This window comes from Miniopterus schreibersii (assembly GCF_964146895.1).
Source record: "Miniopterus schreibersii genome assembly, chromosome: 5".
Classification (NCBI taxonomy): Eukaryota; Metazoa; Chordata; class Mammalia; order Chiroptera; family Miniopteridae; genus Miniopterus; species Miniopterus schreibersii.
This window is the reverse complement of record NC_138106.1, coordinates 35,433,015-35,456,598: the sequence shown is the minus strand read 5'-3', so window position 1 is coordinate 35,456,598 and position 23,584 is coordinate 35,433,015. Positions and strand designations below refer to the sequence as shown.

The 23,584-nt window shown below is 41.5% G+C and overlaps 1 protein-coding gene across 2 annotated transcripts in view; it reads left to right on the top strand.

Moving 5' to 3' along the window:
* The window catches only part of MCF2L2 (MCF.2 cell line derived transforming sequence-like 2), a 168,865-nt gene that overhangs the window by 36,711 nt on the left and 108,570 nt on the right, over positions 1-23,584 (top strand). For both annotated transcript variants that reach the window (XM_081139235.1, XM_081139236.1), the window contains exons 4-10: positions 3,719-3,809; positions 6,123-6,242; positions 10,614-10,730; positions 14,946-15,095; positions 21,259-21,383; positions 21,950-22,064; positions 22,511-22,630. In XM_081139235.1, the coding sequence (XP_080995361.1) occupies positions 3,719-3,809; positions 6,123-6,242; positions 10,614-10,730; positions 14,946-15,095; positions 21,259-21,383; positions 21,950-22,064; positions 22,511-22,630 (838 nt within the window). The remainder of the gene's footprint in view (positions 1-3,718; positions 3,810-6,122; positions 6,243-10,613; positions 10,731-14,945; positions 15,096-21,258; positions 21,384-21,949; positions 22,065-22,510; positions 22,631-23,584) is intronic.

Genomic DNA, 23,584 nt, shown 5'->3' with positions numbered 1-23,584 from the left:
GTTACAAGAAGAAAACTGAAGATCACACAAACACATGGAGGCTAAATAACATGGTGCTAAACAATGAGTGGGTTAACAATGAGATCACAGGAAAAATCAAAAGATACCTTGAGATAAATGAAGTTGAAAAGACAACAACCCAAAATCTATGGGACACACACAGCCAAAGCAGTTCTAAGAGGGAAATTTATAGCAATACAGGTCTACCTCAGGTAACAAGAAAAATTTCAAATAAACAATCTAACTATACACCTGATGGAACCAAAAACAAAAAAATGAGAACAGCAAAGCCCAAAGTTAGTAGAGGGAAGGAGATAATAAAGAGCAGAGCAGAAATAAAGTAAAACAAAAAAAAACCCCAAAATAAAAACAAAAACAAACACACACCACACAAAACAGTAGAAGAGATCAATGAAGCCAAGAGCTGGCTCTTTGAAAAGATAAACAAATAGATAAACATTTAGCCAGACTCATCAAGATAAAATAAAAAGATAAAAATCAGAGAAAGAAAAAACCGTATGATTTCACTTATATGTGAAATCTAAAAGACAAAATAAGTGAACAAACAAAACAGAGACAAATTCGTAAACACAGAGAACAAATTGATGATTGCTAGGCAGGAGGGGGTTGAGGGTAGGATTAAAAAGGCGAAGGGATTAAGATGTGCAAATTACCAGTTATAAAAACAGTTATGAGGGTGTAAAGTATGGTATAGGGAATAAGTCACTAATACAGCAATAACTATGTATGGGGTCAGATGGATACTAGACTTATTGGGGTGATCACTTCAAGTTATCTAAGTGTCTAATCCTTATGTTGTACACCTGAAACTATTATACTATTGTATACCAACTATAATTGAAAAAAATAAAGAGCAGCCATGGATGATCCAGCTCCTTGTCCAAGATACCCTCCTGAATTGCTGTTAGCAAAATGGGTGGCGAGTACCTTTCAAGATTTTACTTATTAATAATGCTCTTAGACATCTTCCTTTTATTGGTGATCTTTATCCCAGTATCAAAGTGGAGTTTCTCCCTCCAAACACCACCTCTTTTTTTTTTTTAATTTTAGAGAGAGGAATGGAAGGGGGTGGGGAGAGAGAGATATGAGAGAGAACATTTATCAGTTGCTTCCTGCACACTCCCTGACTGGGGATCAAATCCACAGCCTGGTGCCCTGATGGGGAATTGAACCCACCATCTTTTGGTGCACGAGATGACACTCCAACCAACAGAGCCACACTGGCCAGGGCCAAACACCACCTGTCTGATCCAACCAAGGAGTTATAGCAGCTTTTAAGGCCTACTGCCTGAGGAGGACCTTTGCCCAGGCTATTGCTGCAGCTGAGGAAGACACTGAGAAGACGCTGATTCAATTCTGGAAGGATTACAACATCTGTGACTGCATCAAGAACCTTGCTTGGGCTTGGGGTGATGTCACCAAGGAGTGTATGAATAACATCTGAAAGAAGACACTCAAGAGGTTTGTCCATGATTTCAAAGGATCTGCTAAGGATGTGAAGGTTGCAAAAACCAACAAGGCTATGTCGAGATGGCAATCAACAACTTTAAGCTGAGTGTGGATGGGGATGCCACTGAGGAGCTCCTAGAGGTGGTTCCTGCGGAGCTGACTAATGAGTTGTTGGAACTGGAACAAGCACACATAGTTGAAGACTAGGCAAGAGAAAAGGAAACTGCAGGAGAAAAAAGGAACCCTCAGGAAATTCACTCTGAAGGGTTTAGCAGAAGCCTTTGCAGACCTCAACAAGCTCCTTAAAAAAGTTTAAAAACATGGACCTCAACACCAAAAGGTTTTCACTAATGGAGAGGAATGTTCAGGGTGCATTATCTGCTTAGAAGCATGTCTGTGATGACAAAAATAAGCAAGCCAAGCAAACCACCATGCACAGATTTCTGAAAAGAGTGACATCTCTTCAAGAAAAGCCTCAGGCAGGGCCTTCGGGAGGGATTTCAGAAGGAGACGTTACCTTAGGAGATGACAGCTCCGTGTGCATTATTGCCCTGCAGACCTTCCAGTGGGACAAGACGTGGACGTGGAAAATGGCGACCAGCCTACCCTGTGTAGGCCTAGGCTAATGGGTGTGCTTGTGTCTTAATTTTTAACAAAAAGTGTAAAAATTTAAGAAAAATTGAATAGGAAGAAGCTTATGGAATAAGGATATAAAGAAAGTATTTTGGTACAGCTGTATAATGTGCTTGTGTTTTAAGCGAAGTGTTATTACAAGAAAGTCAAAAAGTTAAAATGTAAAAGTTTGGCTAGTAAAAAAGTTACAGTAAGCTAAGGCTTATTTATTATTGAAGAAAGAGAAATGCTTTTTATAAATTTAGTGTAGCCTAACTGTACAGTGTTTATAAAGTCTACAGCAGGGTACAGTAATGTTCCAGCTTTTCACTTTCGCTCACCCTCACTCAGCGACTCACCCAGAGCCACTTCCTGTCCTGCAAGCTCCATTCATGGTAAGGGCCCTATACAGTTGTACTTCTTTCTTTTTATACCATAATTGAGTGTACTTTTTCTCTGTTTAGATACATAAATACTTGCCATTATGTTACAATTGCCTGCAGTATTCAGCACAGTAACATGCTGTATGGGTTTGTATCCTAGGAGCAATGGGTTATACAATACAGCCTAGGTATGTAGTAGGCTGTACCATCTAGGTTTGTGTAAGTGCATACTTTGATGTTTACACAATAATGAAATCGCCTAACCACACATTTCTCAGAATGTATCCCTGTTGTCAAGGGATGCATGACTGCACAGCAAGAGAAAAGGTAAGGTGAACTTTCAGGTTTGGAGAGTGAGGGAAGATAGAGTGACAGTTCTGAGATATTCAAGAGATTAAGCTAAATGTCCCCTCCAAAATACACAATCTATAAATGGAAGAAGCCAAGGTTTCAAACCTTGGCAGCCTGGCTTCAGAAAAATGTGCTTTTAACCACTCCACTGTTGTTGGTGGTGGTCTTATTTTACAGATGAGGAAACTGAGCACTGAGGGGTTAGGTGATCTCCTTGGTTTCTCAGTGGCAGTAAGTGGCAGCACTAGGATTGGAACCGGGCTCCAAAGCCCTTGCTCTTTCCTCTCTACTTCCTCCCAAAGATAGAAAAAAAAAGTTTTCCCTTTTAGGACTTTAGTTTAAAAGGATTTTGTGGGAATATTATGGGGACTTAAGAGGAGACCAGCCAGCTTCCTTTTGGTCTTAATGAAGATATCTTCTCATGCGTATGGTTTGCTGGCCATTAATGGCCAGGAGCTGGAAGGGAGTTGATTTTCTCATTGACGCGTGTTTTTCTGAGCACCTCTCAGAATGATTCCTGGGGAAGGATACTGATAGTTCGCTGAATGCCAGTCTTGGGAGTGGAAAAATGGCAGAGCTCAGCCTTGAGGTCCTCCACCTACACTGAGACATGTGGTGCTCAACTGACACTGTGCATCTTCCTCCAGATATTTGCCAGCCAGAAACAGAGGCCTTGAGAGGATTTGAGATACCAACTATTTTTGTGCTGCTAAGGCTGCCAGGGAGATGAGGCGAGGAAGTGGGTTCCTGTGTTAGGGAAAGCAGACCCATGTAGTCCCTTGCGCCGTGCAGGGTGTTCCCACATATCCTGGAGTGCCCTGGGCCTGTGGAATGCGTTCTCTGAGGAAGCTGCCGAGAACCTGTGCGTCTCACCTGGTCTCTGATACCACCCTCTTTTGCAGTGTGGAGGCTGCCGGCATCGGGTTCATCGTTGTTATCGACAGACGAAGGGACAGGTGGAGCTCCGTAAAAGCATCCTTGACACGAATAGCTGTAACTATTTATTTTTGTGCTTTTTTTATAAAAGTAATCTAAATGGTCTATTCAGTTATTTCCTATCAGTCACAGGGAAAAGGTGATTATTTTATGCCAAATTTTGGGAAGGTCTTTGTTGTGTCACATCCATATCCCCGCTGCCACATAAAGGTCACTGCAGAGAATTCCTGAGCATGTCAAAGGCTTCCTGAGTCTCTCTACTATATTCATTTCTCTGGTCACTGAAGAGGGGTAGATAGAGAATGCTGGGAAGTTAACACCCCAGGAATGACGGACAACTATTGAGTCATGGAAGTTGGTAGATAAATAGCCCAGCTTCAGTGGGACAATTCTGAGGTATGTTCCATACAATCTCAGAGACTCCCAGCCCTTCTTGCCCACAACAGTCCCCCCTTATGGATACAATGACTCTCTAGCCATCAATGTCTTACCCACCAACTTCCTCACTGTGCTTCCTGGGACTACCTCCTCAATAAAATCTTTATACCCAAGTCCTTGCCTTAGGGCTTGCTTTGGGAGTCATCTACTCTAAGACTGTTCATTTCAGTATTCAAATTATTTTTTCACATATTAGAAAGACACTGGCTAAACCAGACAAACTGACATTTAAGTAGTTTGTTTGAAGGTGTGCTTACGTTTGGCCTTAACTTGTACAACCTTAGATAGATTTCTTTTTTATCTTATTAGCCTGATTTTTATTCCTGTTGGTTGCCTTTTAGCAAGTAGATGCATCCTTTCTCTGTAGGGACCTCAGGCCAGAGGACTCAGTCACATGGGCAGGCAGAGACACCTCGGGGCAAACCACACCAGCATTTCCACCAAAGCCTGGACCTCCTGGGGCAGTTAAGACTGGCTGAGGAGGATGGGATATGGGAATGTGTGTGTAGAGGCTGGGACAGGGAAGGGACATTTGAAACCTCACTTATGACTACTTAGAGAGGCAGTCACACTTACAGATATGCACATGTAGAGTGTCTCTCAGATCGATTGAGAGCCTCAGGCAGGTACATAGTGTCTCAGCTCATTTGTCCTGTCATGACATAGCAAAAGGCAAGGTTCTTCTGTTTAGGACCTTGCTTTTCAAACACCGGAGAAGGTAAGTTTCCCTTCCTTTGTACATGGATTGTTTATTCCCTTTGGTTCAGTTTTGGTTACAGGATTTATTTTGGGGGATAACCACAGTGATGGTTGATGCCCTGAGGATTTGGATACTTGACAGTGCCCATGACTATTCCAGAGGTCTGACCTCTAGGGAGTTCTGATTTTCCAGGGCCCATAGAAAACCCCTGAATCATCTAATACTTGAGCCTAATTTGTCCAAGCATTACATTGATCACTTTATGCATAAAAGATACTGTAGTGCAGGATCCCTGGTTACCAATCAGAATCTCTTCATGTATTTATTGAAAATGCAGATACCTGAACTACAGATCCAAGTCCTAATGAATCAGAACATTCCAGGGCAAAGACCAGATATTTTTTCTAACAAGCAACGCAGGAGGTTGCTTTTGGGAATCACTGGAAGAATAGAAAGCCATGAGCAGAGGGAGGCTTGGATTCCCAACTTTGCCAGAGTTGTTATATGAATCTGAGTTATCTCACTTCTCAGAGCCTCACCTCAAGGTGAACACAATGCTTCCTGAAAGCAACTGAGCAATAATATGCTTAGCAATAATACTAAGTCTTTAATAATTCTTCTAGGAAGCTATCCTAAGAAAATGTTCCAAAATGTGCATAAAGATGTTCATTTCAGTGTTATTTATAATAGCAAAAATATGAAAAAGCTTAAATCACTAGCAATAAGAGATAGTTAAATAAATTGTGCACCCACGAAAAAGAATATTTTAAAAGAATTTTTAGTAACAAGAATAAAAGCTCATAGCATTAATATTAAGTGAAAAAGTGGGTTGCAAAATATTTTTATAATATGAGTTTAACCATGATAACATGTTTAAGCAGAGAAAATGGCCTATAAGTAATTAGGTTAAAATATTTAAAATGTCTATGAGACCATAAGTGGTTTTCTTTTTCTAATGTATAATTTTATTTCCCAAGTTTTCTATAAAGAGTATGGATTGTTTTCATAATCAAAAACATTTTTTGTGTGTGTTTTTTTGGTTTAGTTTGGTTTTTAAGGAGGGGTTTAGATGATCTGATCTCTAAGATCTCTTTTAGCTCTGAAATCCTGTGAAATCTATTCTAATTCTTTGGCATCCATGGTGTCCACTTTAACTTTGTTGTTTGTGATCTTAGGCAAGAGGAGACCAATGGATGTGATACTTGTCCTGACAATTTTCATGATCCTTCCAGGCAGCATTTCCGGGAAACTTGCAGCTCATATTCATCCTTCGTCCGTCTCGCTTTATCCAGAGGACAATCACTGACATTGGTATTAAATACTATCGAGACGAATTTAAAATGAAAGTACCGGTGAGCATGACCTTTTATCTTGTCTTCGTTTGGTTAGGGCAAGTGGAGAAGGTGTCATTGGAGCTGGGTTTGTAAGAAGGTGGGACTCTACAGGTAGAGAGGGAGAGAAGGACATCTGGGTCGAGGGGACAGTATGTGTAAGGACTTGGAGGCAGGAAGTACACACCTTATGTGAGGTTCATGGGAAAAGCCCTTGTTGGAATACACATAGGATAATCTTTTGGAAGAAAAGGCAGAATAAATGAAATAGGTCTTACATATAAGGATAAAGGGTCTGGATTTTATTCTGTAGGCAATGGGGAGCCAGTGAAGGTTTTTGAGTTGGGGAGTGACTTGGGTAAGTGGTACTGGAGTCATATAAACCTGAAGGTGGTGTCCAAGACTGTAGAAGGAGATTGAAGGATGGAGAGAAATTGTAGTAGTATGAGTGAAAGAAAATAAGGATCTAAAATATGGGGGTGACATAAATCTAGGCAACTGTAGAGTAAAAATAAAAACCAACATTGTGATATTCATAAAATAAAATTAAATTAAAATGACAAGATTAAAAATTTTACCTATAACTTTGACAGAGATGTGGGGAAAACAGAACTTTCACACTTTGCTGATAGGAATGAAGTTGGTAATAACCAATATAAAGGAATAATTGGCAGTATTTATCAAAAACTAAAATGTAAACACTCTTTGACCTACCCATAAAAGTTATTCTGCAGATACTTTCATACAATGTGCACAAAGCTACATATACAGTGATGTTCATTACCAAATTGTTTGTAATAGTAAGTAACTGGAAACAGCTTAGTGCCGAAGAACAGAGACTGATTAAATAAATTACGGTCGACCCAGTCACTTAAATACTTCGCAGCTATTGAAAGTGGTAAGGCATGCTGCAGCCATGGTGGAAACAGCGGGCAGTCCCTTATTAAAGTTGAACGTACGCCTAACCCACGACCCACCCAGGAGAAATGAAAACATGCTCACGAAAAAGCACGCACAAGAAGGCCCATCAGCAGGTGAATGGACAAAGAAATTGTGACATAGAAAGATAAACACTGTAAGGTTTCACTTTTATGTGGAATCTAAAATCAAAACAAATGAATAAACAAAATGATTAATGTTGGGGAAGGAATGATGACTTACGAGAGGTTAATGAGTCTGCGATGAGAATCATAAGCTTTCTTCCCCTTTGGAGATGAGGCGTAGTCAGTGGCTTCTTGTCACTCAAAAGGGTTTGGAGTTTGAACTGAGCATTTGACCAAATGTCATACCTGTTTGTTTTCCTGGTTGTGTATAAAACACACCCCTCCATGTGACAATATGAACACAGATCCGGCTTCTCACATGGTGCGTCTGTGTGCTAAGGAGACAGTGGACACTTTATCTTGATACTGTATCTTCGGCTACTTCTGTTTGTGGTAATGTGTTGATTCCCTACCCATGATACTTGTAATTTGAAACTAAAATCTACTTTTTAGAAAACTCTCAGACACCCAAACTATTTGGCAGAGTTAGCAGGGTGTTTTTAATGCACGACGCTCATCCTGTAGGTTGCCGTTTCACCTTACAGAGAAGAGTGCATTCCCCTCGCAGCTCAGATGTGCCCAGAATCCGAAGTCCTAGGTTACCAGGCTTGATGGGACCAAACTTCAAAATACATTTTGCTTTTTAGATGACAGTTCAAACTGTTAGTTGTTTTTTTTTACTTTGTTTTTAAAACATGGTTGTGATATTAACACTTTACTTTGTAGCGTCCTGTCCTTTCTTATAACATCTCCCCGCTTGTTTCTAGTGAGATAATAGTTATATTTCCACAGGCTTAGTGAGGGGAAAGGAGTTCATTTTGCATGACTCTTATAAGAATCAGGTGGGCCAGGGTATAATGACAGTTAAGTCACTTAGCCTCGCTATACCTTTAGCCAAGGAGAGGGTTGCTTTGAAATAGCAAAGGGTTTCTGAGTGCCAATTGCTGGCATGTATCTATTCTATAATAGCTATACTCACAGCAGCCTCATAAAATTGTTATTCGAAGTGGCTAAGGCAGTCTTGTCGAAGTTCCTAAAGAGGCTATGGACATGCAAATTGGTTTTTTAAAATGGAGTGTATGACAGAATATAGAAAACGCTTCTTTCATAATTAAAAGATCACATATCTCCTTGAAAGAACAGCTTTAATCAATTATAGATAAGAATATAAATGTACACTGAAAAGGGAAAAGCATGGCATTGGTAATCTATAACAGCTGTCCTGAGAATGTGCATGTTGGATATGGTACAGCAGAGCTGGTGGTGCCAGGAGGAAACGAGAATGAGCTTGAAGGACAAAGTTTACTCTACTCCCAGGTCTCAGCGAGGGGTCACTTCATGTCATCCAAGCCCACGGGGGAAGTACTGGGTTCTGGCCAGAAGGCAGAAGCAGGATGAAGGGAAAAGCCTAGATCAGAGTCTTTATTTGGGTTTTCCCAGGAAAGACGAGAAAGCAGAATCCCGGCGGGTGTGGAATGCACACCTCCCTCTCCCGCGAGTGATGTGGGACAGAAGCCATGGGCCTGGCAAGATAGGTTTCTGAAATTCCAGGCTGTGGGGCAAAGTTATTTCTGCCCAATACGACGTTGCATAATGGTATTAAAAAAAATTCCCAGTGTTACCATAGCTGCTAATGTTCCCAGAAGAAAAAATCATTTTTCACTTGATAATTTCTTGTTATGTGTATGTGTCCTATAATTTCTAACTGTAGAAAGACTAAAAAATCTTTTAGAAAATCCCAAAAGTGGGTTAAAATGTTTAGGAAAGAAAGGCACAGATAGATTCAGGCTTTTATGTTTTTTGGGTTTCCCCCCCCTCTTTAAAGATTTCATATTAGAAAATTTTTTTTTTAAATTCCCCAACTCTTTTTCAGAAATGAAGGAGAAAGTCCTGGGGCCTAATGAGATGAACAGAGTGCTCTGTGGTAATCAAATTCTACTAATCCCTAAGTTCCTTGAAGGCAGGGCCGTCATGTTTGCTATTTTATCCCTTGGAGCTTGGCATTTTCTATAAGTTCAGTGCATATTTGTTGAATGAATAAATTAATTTTGTTTTTACCTATAGACTTTGGGACCTAACTTATATTGTACAATAGTAGAAGAAAGCCTATATTCTTTTTAAAAAATGTGTATGTTTTTATTGATTTCAGAGAGAGGAAAGGAGGGGGAGGGAGAGAGAGAGAAACATCAATGTGAGAGAGAAACACTGATCAGCTCCCTCCCATATGCACCCAAACCTGGGACAGAACCTGCAACCTGAGCATGTGCCCTGACTGGGAATCAAACCGGCAACCTTTTGGTGCACAGGACAATGCTCAACCCACTGAGCCACACAGGCCAGGATGAAAGCCTATATTATTATGTTCTCTGACCAAGAATCAATTTTCAAAATAATCAACATGGAGTGAAGAAATATAAGGTGATTAGTAAAGACTTCAGGGGGCGCATTTCAGAGACAGGAAGGAGGGGTCCATGCTCCTGGTCAGGAGTAAAGGGTGTGGTATGGTGCCTGGGATAGAGAGCCAGGGCCCTGCCTGGGGGCAGTTTGGACTGTGTCATCTTCCCCTTGATGTGCCGGCATTCACTCATCACATGGGTGTGTTCATCAGCAAGATTGTTCATTTATGAAAACCCCCTTCCTGTTACCTCTGAATCTCCTCCATAAGGATAAATTGGGGGAACATCAACAGAGTGAATCTTTTTAATACATACTCCTCAGTAGGTACCTGTATTCTAATTTTATTTTGATATCCACCAGCCCACCCTTTATTGAGGTTCTCATCACAGATTTTTAGGTCCCAGTATACCACTTGATTTTGGTTGCTGAAGAGTGTAACTTAACCTGGGAACTTTTGACAGAAATTCACCTCAAGCAGGATCTGACTTCCAGGTGCTTAGAACTGAGCTCCCGGATCCACCTCACTCTTCTGTCATAGACTGTTCAACACTTTGGTATTCTCCCAAAGGGGGAAATGGAAAGGGACTTTCTCAGCTGGATATAATAGTCATTTTAGATGTAAATGTGCCAGAAGGCAAAGTTAAAGTACTATTTAAATAAGAGTAGAATCCTGCCCTGGCTGGTCGGGCTCAGTTGGTTGAGAGTCATCCCATGAACCAAAGAACTGAAAGGTCACTGGTTTGATTCCTGGTCAGGGCACATGCCTGGGTTGTGGGCTGGAGGCCTGCAGGAGGCAGGAGGCAGCCGACTGATGGTTCTCTTTCTCTTTCTCCCACTTCCTTCCTCTCTCTCTGAAAGTCAATGAAAACATTAAAAAAATAAATAAATGAGAACGAGGTGAGCTACTAATAAATTATCTGTGAGGAATATATTAATTTTTTTCCTCTTATAGATCGTTATGTTAAATTCTGTCTCTGACCTTCAAGGCTACATTGACAAAAACCAACTGACAGAGGACTTGGGGGGGACTTTGGAATATCGCCACAGTCAGTGGATAAATCACAGAACTGTGAGTACCAACTTGTGTGCCCTTTTCAGTGTCTCTCCTTGTTTTCCAGAAGACAGGGCAGTTTAAGGTCAACTGTTGGGAGGTCATTTATTGCCTATGACTACCTGGCACTGGGGAGGTTGGGTTTTCCAAAGCCATGGGTTGGGGAGAAAGTAGGGTGAAGGGAAAAGGCCAGAGTTTCTCCTGCTGACTCCCTTCACCTCACCTCACCTCACCTCACCTCACCTCACCTCACCTCACCTCACCTCACCTCACCTCACCTCACCTCACCTCATTTTCCGGCGTGGGAGTTTTGAGGACTCAACTTAGAGTGCACCTGGGGAATTTTCAAAATACCCTGTTACAGCTTAGAGAAATTAATTTACTTGAGTTGGCATGAGTCTCCATCATTAGTGGCTCACAAAACTCCCCAGATGATTCTAATGTACAGACAGACTGGAAGCCGTGAAGCACCTGACATAGGGTTTTCCTTTTTCTCATTTACTCAGATTGATGGTTATTATGCTAAACTAGAAGGGTCAGTAATATTGAGGAAAAAGTAAAACTGAAACTCATCAAATAATGTGTTTCTATATAAAGTTGCCATTTCCCTTTCCCTGCTCTTTTAGCCCCTCTACCCTTGAAAAAAAATTAGGTCTTCTAAGCAAAATCACAAGGTCTGTTCACCACCCTGATGACAACTTATGTCAGCACACCTCTTTATCTGGTCACTTTGGAAACAGGTTGCCCAACACCTGAACTACATTTAATTGGGTAGGAGAATTCACCTTGTTTTAGAGGGTAATGTTTTGTGATTTTTCTTAAAAAAAAAAAAGGAAATTTAAGAATTCAGCAAAATAGATTTCTAGCAACACAATTTCAAAGCAACAGATTCTAATCCCTCCCTCACTTCTTCCTATGCCACGTAATTTCAAAGAAGGCACATCCCTTCCCAAAACCTAGAGGAGAGCCCATGAACTGGGCAAGAACCCTTTAAACTTCTCATCAGTTTTACCATAATAATGGTGACTCTAAGAGAATCTTATATAAAAATGAAGGACTGTAAAGTTCTTTATAAACATGCAATTCTAAATAAGCCTAAATATGAGATATGGAGGGAAGCTAATGTAGAATATCATACATGAGCGTGATGAGGGTCATCTGGGGTGCAATTTCTTTAAATCATATAAAATGTGGAACCTGGGGTGTTTTTAGGCATTCTTTGTTCACTTGCTAGATTTTTAATACATTACTTTAAAATTAAAAGAATTTTACTATCCCACCAGCTTTATTGGGCTAGTCAGCTCTCCCTTTTGCTCTGATTTCTCTACCTGTCCTTTATTTTATTATGCTGCTTGTGTTTTTCAAGTTGCCTTAGATTTTTTTGAAATAACACAAACTTGCAACAAATAGTTGTTTAAGAATTTAGAAAGGTAAAGAAAACTGAGGTCACAAAGATTGATTATTTAAAGATGTGACATGAGCAGACATGTGCACACACATACACCCTCCCCCCCAGGCCTAGTTTTTATCCATGGTTTGTGTTTGTGCACATGTTAAACATATTATAGTGAACTTTAAAAAAACAACTAGATATATTCTTTACATGCCTTTTGCATGTTTTATGTATATATTTTATATATACACAATATATATTAGAAATGCATATTCACAATATATACATTATCTTATATCTTATGAATGTGTAGATCCTTTTTTGGTAACAGTGTGCTATCCAGATGTCGGATCTTTTAGACTCATAAAAAGTTAGAATGGAAAAGAACCTTAAAGACCATTTATTTCAATCACCTTGTTTTATAGGTAAGAAACTGATTTTCAGAGTAAAGAGGTGACTTATCCGAGGTGCTGCCGTCAGGTAATGGCAGAGCCAGGACTGAGGCCAAGATCTTTTTACCACCCTACCAGGATTAGGTCCTCTGGACCACTTCCAGGGTGACTGTTCACTAATCAGACACATGGGATCAATTTAATTTGTTGATAGGACCCTCCATAGAAACCTCAGACTTCCCTCTGTTTCCAGGATGACCTCTGCAGGCCTCACGCCTGACTTTCTGAGTTATTACTGTTGTTATTACTACACTTGTAAGATACTCAGTCTACTGTGTCCAAAATCCTTCCTCATTTGCTATTCCTTTTGGTCCTCAAAAAACTCCCTGTAAAAACAGAGCAAGCATTAGCTCTATTTTTCAAATAAGGACACTGGGACCCAAAAGCATTATAGCACACCCAAGGTGACACAGTTAGAGATTATCAGCGTCTGGACTCTAATTCAAGTTTTTAAGTCTCAAAACCAAGTCTTTTGTTTATCTAGTTTCAAATCTAGTTTTATTAAATCTCGTTTTGACTGCCAAAAGGTAACACTGTGTTTAAGAATGCCAGCCTGGAGCCAGATTACCCAGGTCCGACTCCAGTTCTGCCACTTGTCTTTTGTATGACTTTGGGGAAATCACTTAACCTCATTGTGCCTCAGTTTCCTCACATATAGACTGAGGGGTGATGATAAGAATACTACCTAGTTGAGATGCATTATAAGAGATAGTGCACATAAAACAAAATACTGACTAATCTCATATTTCTTATAATTCCCTAATAAATTGGAATTTTTATGTTACTTATCATAGACTATTCATGAGTGCAGTTAAAAGAGTATCTTATGTGGATATTAGATTATGTGAAAGTAGTAACAGTTTGATGTACTTGAAAGAAAGATTTTTATAAAAGTTAGTGTTTAATTTTTCAGGCCTAAAGTACTGTAACGTTCCAGATTGTTGCTGTATAAAAACAAACTCAGAGATACAGAGAACAAACTGACGGTTGCCAGATTTGAGGTGTGTGTGGAAAAGATGAAAGGTGTTAAGTACAAATTGGCATTATAAAAGGATATAAAAGTCATGAGGATATAAAGTACAGCATAGGGTATAGAGTCAATAATATTATAATAACTGTGTATGGCGTCAGGTGGGTACTAGACTTACCGTGGTGATCACTTTGTAAGTTGTATAAATGTTATACACCTGAAACTAATATAATATTGTGTCAACTGTAATTGAAAAATAAAAAATATTTTTTAAAGACTGTTGCTTTATCAGCGCTTGTGCTAATAGGGGAGATTCCACCCCCAGCAGTGCTTCAAGTAGGGAAATGGTTGACATGGAGAAGGCTTTGGGTTTAGACAGCAGGGGGAGGTATGCCCTGCTCCAGAAGCCTGCTCATGCCAGCCTCAGCCCTGGCCTCTGGTGTAAAGAACGGCCGCCTCAGATCTGGCACATTCTGTATGATGTGTGTTTGGGTTTTCAGAACTGTTCTCTGCTGATATAGAAACAGAAATAACTTTTTCCCAAATGAAAATTAGGTTGGGCCCCTTTGCTCCTACTATTCATTCATTCAGTAGTCGTTTAGGCCACCTGTGTGACAGGCACAATACCATGCCCTGGGGGAAGAGATGAATGTGACATTGTGCTCCCCCTTTATGGGCAAAATTGTCTCAGGAGCAGAGGAAAGTGGGCAAGGCAGGTCCAGTCTGGCTGAGTGGAACGATTTGGGGTACTCCGAAAAGCCACTCACCTTCAACTAGCTCCCCTCATATGGTCAGTGTCAGTCTTTCTAGGTTAGGCCATGTTTCCTAAAGCATTCTGCTAAAATGCAGATGTCTCACCTTGGATATTAGCTGTGAAGTCACTAACCCATTAGCAGGTATTCATTTAGTGGCAGAGTAGGGTCCATAAATGGAAGGGACACAGGACAAGGTAACTTTTTGTAAAGGAGAAGAGAGAGGAAGAGGCCCCCAATCTCTGCCCACATGCAACAGAAATGACTGTGTTAAAGGTCACTAGTGACCTAATCACTGCATTCATTTCCCCCTCAATGTCCTACCCTCTCAGTGGCATTGGGCAGGTTTCTCAGAGGTAGCCTGGCTGTGTGTGCAGGGGATGGAGAGGACAGAGGGCCATGCAGGGCGGAAGAGAAGGAAGGGTTATCAGAGGGAGGGGGAGTGGCCCTGCCCTTTTCAGCATCTTACCCAGTGTAAATCCTCAGTCAGATTTATACCTTCCATCTGGATTATTGAGATGACAGACAAAGGTATAGCACTGAGTATAATACAGGGTCCTTTGTAGGTACTCAGGAAATGGTAGCTAATTCTACTGCCCTTCCATTGATAAAGTATGTTGGCGAATGTTAAGCCCTCCACATTGTTATGATTGTCTGACCTTCCAGGCCATCGAAAACTTTGCCTTGACATTGAAGACCACTGCCCAGATGCTTCAGATGTTTGGGACCCACCTGGCCACGACCAGGCTGCCCAGAAGCGTGCCATCCACTGAAGAGCTTCTCATGTCCCACACAAAACAGCGGGACAAGCTGCAGGTGAGTGGTCAGTGGCTTTTCACAGTCCAGCCTTTGTGCCTGCAGGTGGTCAGCCTCCTGGAGAGAGGAAGTAAGGGAAGTCCTCTTCTTCCCTCTTCCCCAGTGACTTGGAAGCCAGTGAACATCTTCAGCCTTCTGGGTAGGCAGTTATGTGAAGAGAACAGTATCTTTGAGACTAGGTGGTGCATGTCAAAGGACTGCAATTAATACCTGTGAGAAGCACCCCAGCAAAGGGAAACTCACTCCAGCTTGATGCTGGTGAGATGAGGTGTGTGAGCATCCCTTCAAGGGCAGCACTCCTATGATCTGCTCAGGACAGAGCAAGATACAAGGCTCTGAAATTGCAGTGAGAGCAGGGAGTTGGCTTTTGAAGCGAAAGCTTTTTAGTGGCTGTTGTGAAATTTGGGGGCAGACTGCTAAGCTGACATATTGCTTCACTTTCTCAGGGATGTGTCTTTTATTTGGGGATTAATTTGAGAAAGAGTACTAGAGAAAATGCTCTGAACTGGGTTTAAGGAGAGGCACCTATTAAATGATTCATGAAAGCACGTCAGAAGAGTTTTTATGAGCTGCTGACAAGGGAGTTTGGCAGGTTCGTTCATGCAATCAAGGTAAGTCTTCCTGGGGCTGACTGGATGGATGTCAGCCCTGTTCTGCCTCCGGAAACACAGACTGAATACTGAATCCATTATTTCACAGGAGCCTGGAACTCAGGAGAGCAGCAAGTGGAGGGTTAGAAGGTTGAGACGTCTTAGCATTGCATGTGCTCCTGCTGCATGGAGCTTGGGAAGAGCTAACTCTTATCTGTGACCCTAAATCTGCAAAAATGCTTTCCTAACTGGTGGATTTGTTCATTTACTCAACATTTATTGACCATTCATCACTATGTGCCAGGAACGCAAAGAAAGACCGCAGACTCAAGGACCACGTAGTTCAGTTAGAGGAGTCTCACAGTCTAGTGATTGAGGCTAATTAATTCTTCCGTGTGTCTGGGAGCACTGCTTAATTCTCTTTTTAAGGAGCTTGATACAGAAAAGGAGTTCAAAGTATATTCCCGAGATGACTCTGGGTAATCAGAAGGTCTGCATTGAAACTGTGAAAGCATCCTGGAAATTTTCCCTAAAAATATCTCTTAAAAATTTGACCTTTTTCTTTGCCCAAGTTCACCTCCCATGATTCTTGGAAGAGATGGTATGTGGTGCAGAAGGCCAGGTCTGGGGTGCCTCTGCAAAGTCTGCCAGAAAAGGGTTGGCGGTTCAGGCCCACAGGCCACAGACCACAGGAGCCTGCAGAGCAGTAAGTTAGTACACTGAGAATGTGGAGCAAGGCAGGAAGGTGCCAGGCACAGAGCTCCAGGCCTGGGCTCATGAGCAGGTGTGCTTCAAACTACACTATCAGGAAGGTGAAAAGACAACCCACAGAATGGGAGAAAATACTTGCAAATCGTATACCTGATGAGGTTCTAGTATCTAGAATATATAAACAACTCTTGCAACTCAATTATAAAAAGACAAGTAACTCAATTACAAAATAGGCAAAGGATTTGGATAGACCTATCTCCAAAGGAAATATATAAATGGCTATTAAGTACATAAAGACATGTGTGACATCATTAGTCATTAGGGAAATGCAAATCAAAACCACAATGATATATCCACTAGGGTGGCTATAATAAAAACAATGGATAATAACAGCTGCTGGTGAGGATTTCAAGAATTGGAACCCTCATGCATTGCTGGTAAGTCCTCAAAAAGTTAAATATAGAGCTACCATATGACCCAGCAATTCTACTCCTACGTATATACTCAAAAGAATTACAAACATATGCTGCACACAAAAACATACATGAATCTTCATAGCAGCATTATTCATAACACCAAAAAAGTGGAAATGACCCACATGTCCATCAACTTATGAATGGATAAGCAAAATGTGGTGTATTCATATAATGGAATTTTATTCAGCCATAGCAAGGAATGAAGCACTGATACATGCTACATGTATGAACCTTGAAATACTTATGTGTAGTGAAAGAAGTAGACACAAAAGCCACATATTGTATGACTCAATTGAGATGGAATGTTGAGAATACACAAGTCCCTAGAGAGAGCAGGTAGACTGGGGGTTGCCAGGGCCTGGGGAGAAGGGGAAATGAAGAGACTGCTAATAGGTATGGGGTTTATTTTGGGGGGTGATGAAAATGTTTTGGGGGAAAAACAGAATTATATACTTTAAAGGATGAATTTTAAGGAATATGAATCATATCTCAAGTTAAAAAAAGAAAATATCCTTGGGCCCCAAGACGACAATAAGATAACTACAAACCCAATGCAGGTATGTACTTTTCTGACCCTGTTTATGACCCTACAGACTTCCTTTCTTAAAACAGCTCTTCCATTGTCTTAATCTGAGCTGGTTTTGAAGCGGTCTCCCTCCTGAGCCCCAAAGAAGGTGATTTTCACCTCTTTGCTGGTCTTGGTTAGGCCAGAAACTCAGGGCCTTGGCCTTGCACGCTTAGGTGCTTTAGTCAACTAAGTCACTGTCCTATGCCTTCATTTAAAGAGGGCAAGACTCTCATTTTTGTTGTTGTTGTTGTTAAAATAAGAAGTTTAACAGAGCCATAGGCCTTTTCTCATCATGCAAGGGTAGAGGGGAAAGTGCCAGTGCCCCTTCAATCATGTGATGGAGCAATCTTTACAAATATGAATAACTGCTTAGCATTCAGTATTTGTCCCATTCAGTATTCATTCCACTTTGTATTCAGAGATGACAGTTCCATCAATATTACCAAGGTAACAAATAATCAAGAAGACAATCAAAATTACATAAGCCCTAGAAGTAATCTGATAGTCTTAGGAGTTTTTAAGACTCCTTTATTCAGGCACTTCTGCAAAAATGGTGCTGAGGACGCTGCGAAGCATTGGGCCAGGGCCTGAGGCCTGCATGCTGCTTACGCACCCACCTTGCACTGCCCAACAGCCCTGGGGCCTGCTCGTGGGCACTGCACACCAGCCCCAATCTGCTCTTGGTGCATAAATTCACAGAGATACATGAATGGGTAACAACAGAAAGTTGTATTGGAACAGTGGGAACCAGCAATTTTGCACAGGAAGCTCTGGGAGATTTTGTTTAGTATAGTCTGCCTGAAATCGGGACAAAATTGAACAAAAAGATGAGTTTGATGCTTTGGAAAGTGTGAAAGCTGCTAGTGAACTCGATTCTCCTCGTATCAGGAGAAGTAACTGAAATTAATGAGGCTCTTGCAGAAAATCCAGGTCTTGTCAACAAATCTTGTTATGAAGATGGTTGACTTATCAAGATGACACTGCGAAATGCTGCAGAACTAGATGGACTAGTGAGAGAAGAAGCATATGAGAGATGCATGAAACCCACTGAGGAGTGGAAATGGAACCCCCTAAATGAAGTAGCATGAAACAACTTAAAAAAAGACCCATTTGTTCAAACTCTATTTGCGGAGAACATAGTTAGAAATGAATAGGCACAGAGGCCTCAGTTTTGCACAGGTAGACAAAATTGATGTTCTTATGGATATTTTCAGTGTTAATACCTTTGCAAGTCTGTGTTTTGAACTAGTTTTGTACCCACAGAAGATCTCAGCATCTGCTGAGGAAAGAGGACATCTCGTGTGTTTCAGGGACTTTTTTTTCCTGAATGATGAAGACTTGCATTTTTAAAGGCCAGATTCTGGAACTTATTAGCACTATAAACAACACATAACAGTAGAGACAACTTTTAGTGGCAGAAATGGGGTAAGTAATAGAGTGAAATAAGGATGATAAAGCATTAATCATTCATATTCTCTAGGCTCTGATTCATTCTTTTACTTCCCTCCCCACCTCCACTCCCAGCCTATGACCCGGCCAAGCACAATGCCTGGCATGTAATAATAGATCTTTATAAATATATTTTAAATGAATGTCACAATTCATGTTTATCCTTGTCATAGGAAAGAATTCCCCCAGAAATTTTAAATTATTTTGAGCCTGAAAAAGTCCCCTTACCCTGTTAAGGGTTCTTCTTCTGAACCAATTGCTTGTTCCTCTAGTGATGGAACCATAATGATCAGTATACACTGGGACAGCTGTATCCATTGTTAAAAGAGTTAAATATTTACATCCCTTGAGTGCCCCGCTCCACCTCCCTGGCCCATTTCCTAGGACCCACAAGACCTTCTCATGATTCTGGCCACTGAAGGATTAACACGTGGACTGCAGTTGGCCTCGGGACAGTTTCTCATTGTATCTGACAGCTCTGCTGTTTGGTCAGTGCCTGCTCTGTACAGGTATTAATATTTTGAATTCTCACTACTGTAGACAAGGGAAAATTCCATTTTGGAGCTGAGCAACTTGCCTTTATGCTTTTCAAGTACCGTAGTGCCTCACACTTGCCCTCTGTTTTCATGGCAAACGTTGGTAACCCTGCTGAAGACATGATCTAGTGCCAAAGCAGTAACCAGGCCACAAGTTTTCCTTCTGTTTTTTAACCACACGAAGGGGATACACAGTGCGTGACATCACGCACTGAGGTTCCCCTTCCCTCTCTCACACGCTGCCTCACAGTCTGTAGCCCTTTGGGTGCATCTCTCTTCCAAGCTCTGCTCGCAATACGCCTCTTCTTCTTCGGCCTCTCCACCTTTCCTCCCAAGTCTGCATTGTGCACACACACTATCTACATATATTTTTTCTAATAATGGCTAAGGCCAGAATCCTGATGGACTGCTGGAAGCTCAGGGGCAGTTAAGAGACTAAGAAAAGCCAGGACCCTTTTTAGTGGGTAAGAAGAGGAGGGAAAAGCTATGAGCACAAACTAATGAGTGATTCCTCGCCCAGGCATATCTTATTTGTCTATTCACCTGTAACTTGGTTTCTTTTAGACTATTATTAATTCATCCAACCTACAAACAGTTAATGAACATTGATGAGATAAGAAGAAATGAGGGCTGATACGTAGAATGAAAAAGAAGGGATATGTCCGGTTCTCAGGCTGCAATACCAGCGAAGTGGCTGACTTGGGGCATTACCTGGAGTGGGCACAACGCAGGGGGTATCCAGAGAATCTTGAGGGGCTAGATTAGAGAAGTCATACCTGTCGTGAGGCTGGGCATGGACAATGGAAGCCTTCAAGTGGGTGAATACTGGAGTGGGGTGGGGGACAGGGAACAGACATGCGGTTGAGAGTGCCGGACTTCTTTGTGACCAGAGTGGAGGACATAAAACTCCTCCCGCAGGGAGTGAGCTGGAGGCTGTGGGAAGGCTGGAGGTGGCTGGGCCTGGAGGAACAGATTCAGTGCTCATGTGCATAGATCTGATTGCTTTGTAATTATGGGACTTTTCTAACTCTCAGGACATGCCAAACCAGAATCCTGTGTGACCCAGGAACCAAATTCAGAACTCCTGGGAGCAAAATTCTAGGCCTCACCCTTTTGCCTTGCACTATGGTGAATGCTCAGGGCACTGAGAGATGCCTGTTCTGTGTGAGCAGAAGGCGCGAGCTGAGCTGTTGGACTTGGAAGGAGATAGCCTGACATCTCCCCCAACTGCAAAGCCCTAAGTCTCCATGTAAAAAGAGCAGAATAGAGTTGCCTTGGAAGGATGAATCTTTCCATGTCAGACTGAAATTGTTGCCCACCTCTGCCAAACTTTCTGGAAGTAGGTGGAAGGAGAGACAGATGATAATTGAGACTAGATGAAGTAGTTTTTTTTCTGGCCATCTAGCAATTGTTGCATTATTATTGTTTGGCAGTTTCCAACATTTAACATTCAATATTTGTCATTTTCTTGTTTCTGGTCACTATCATGGATTAGAACCAGTTTTTATTAACTAATTTTGCTTTTAATTTACAACAGCTTGAGATACACACAAAATTTAACAGTTGCTTTCAGAGAGGGAAAGTGGATGGGCTTTGGGCCAAAGACTTGCTTTTTCCAATATATATCCTTTTGTATATTTTAAACTTTATGTTATGTGTATGCATTACCCATTAATAATAAGTTAATTAACTTTATAAATCAGCCGCTTGAATTTTTTAGCATTTAATTCCCTAAGTGAAAGATATACCGATCTACCATTCTCCTTACCCCAAATCTACCAAGAATTTTTTCATTAATTTCTTATGAGAGAGACAGTGTTTTTCTTTCTCTAGGATGAGCTAAAATTACTTGGAAAGCAAGGGGCCACATTGCTGTCATGTATTCAAGAACCGGCAACCAAAAATCCCACCTACAAACTCAATCTCAATCAACTTGAGAATGTAGCCACCATGGAAAGGTGAGTGAAGGTGGAATATATAAATATTTTTAGGAGAGAATATAGAACTAGATGATCTGAAACAACCAAGGACAGATTAGAACAGCTACTATTGGGTCTTGGTAGGGTGAAGAAAGAATAATATTTGAGACAACAAAGGAAAAAAGACAGCACCCATCTGGCATCCAGCTACAGAGATGTTTTTACGAGAATGCCATTCCCTCCTCTTAGGCCATCCCAGGATTTCAAGGGAGATGGTAGTATTGGTTGAGTTTCATTTCCAAATAACAGTTTGTCTGGGTGCTGTGCATTGTCTGAGAAAAGGCTCCAAGGTAAGGTTACCGGTTTTAAAGCACAGCCACGGCCGCTGAAGCGAAGTTTCTGCCCAGTACTGACTGAGAAATGAAAACAAAAGATATGGGATGCAGCGAAACCACGAGAAAGTCATAAGTGACACAGACTTTCATAGTAAGGACATCCCACAATTTAAAACACTGACCAAAAACAAAAATGTTAGCTACGTAAGCCTATGCACACTCCTGTGGAAATGAATGTTAACCAGTGTCATTTTCTCACTTTCTTGACAGGTTACTAGTTCAGTTGGATGAAACAGAAAAAGCCTTTAATCAGTTTTGGTCGCAGCATCACCTGAAGCTTAACCAGTGCATACAGCTGCAGCACTTTGAGTGCAATTTTTGTGAGGTGTTGTTTTCTTGTTTAATAGCATTTCCTTTTGTGGTTCAGTGCTCTCCAGTTCTCTCTTCCTCCTTGAACTCTGGGTGTTGGGATTTCTCTCCTCCCCCTACTCCAGCCCCCTCCTTCCTCTCAGACATCCTGTCCTCACTTTTTCAGTGGGGTAGTAATGTTCTAGGATCCAGTTTCCCTGTTGGCACACGTGGTATTTCAGTGATGGTTTATCTTCCTTTCTGATTGATAATCTGTTGATTGTAGCTTTAATATTCCATCGACATGTGTCTCAGCAACCCCACCCCCACCCCTGCTTAATCTGAAAGCTAATGAGCTGTAATATATATACATTGGTCCTGAATTCTTTTTGCGTTTTTGAGTTTTCTTAGAGTATAGCAGACCTCTACCTCGAAATGGGTGCTCATTGGCTTATTTCTGGACTGTTCTAATGTGTCTTGTAGGTTAAGCTTGCCCTGGACAACTTGTTGGCAGAGCAAGCAGAGTTTACAGACGTCGGAGACAGTGTGATGCATGTGGAGCAACTTCTTAAAGAACACAAAAAACTGGAAGGAAAAGGCCAGGTTTGTTTCTTGCCGTTTTTGTGGACTGGGAAGGTAGTCACTGTGAATGGTGGCAGATTGTGCCCACTCGTGGTTGGAAGGTTGCCAAAGGACACAGAATGTCCAAAGTCTGTCCTGCCCATCACCCCCCACTCCCACCCCAGGTCCCCAAGGAGATGTGCACATGCATGCCTTGATGAGCAGTGCTTGCCATGGAGAGTTCTGTTAAGGCTGCAGAGCACCCCAGGGAGCCTGGAGGCTCAGGTCCTGGGAGAGCTCTGGGCAGCCCTGCCCCGTCTCAGGGTGTCCCCACCAGTGGAGGAGCAGCCGGAGTGCGGGTGACAATGAGCACATTACCCACTGGGCAGGGTGTGGAGGTGTGGTGGTGGGGAGGGGAAACTTTAGAAGGGGAAACCAGAAAAAAACAACTAGTTTATAACAAGCAAGACAGTGAAAAGGGGAAATGGACCCACATAAGTTCTGTTGCTAACAGAGTTGGCAACGTTTGCTCCTTTCTCATGCCCCAAGAGTTGTAAATATCAAACTTGTAAAAGAAGGCATATTTCACAATTCTCTTAACAGAATTAAATAGTTTTCCAGATCTGCACACAGGTCAGCATTTAGGAGTGATTCTATTTTAAGTCCTTATACATTTGGCTTAATATGACTTAAGAAAACCCGGTCATCTCTTTCCAGGGAAGTTCCTTTCTGCTTTTCTTTAATTAGCTTCTCTGTATTTTTGTCTCTTGGGGAGCAAGTATTCTATGGTTAGCACTTCCTCTCTGAACTAATCTAGAGGCATGTTTCCTGGGTGGTTATTTTGTAGTACCAGATATTTGCTTTTCAAAGTGTGATCCTCTGGCCAGCAGCATGGATTTCACATGAGTGAGCCCTTGTTAGAAATAGGGAATATCTAGCCCCATCTCAGAATCAGAATCTACATTTTAATAAGATCCCCAGGTGATGGACATGCAC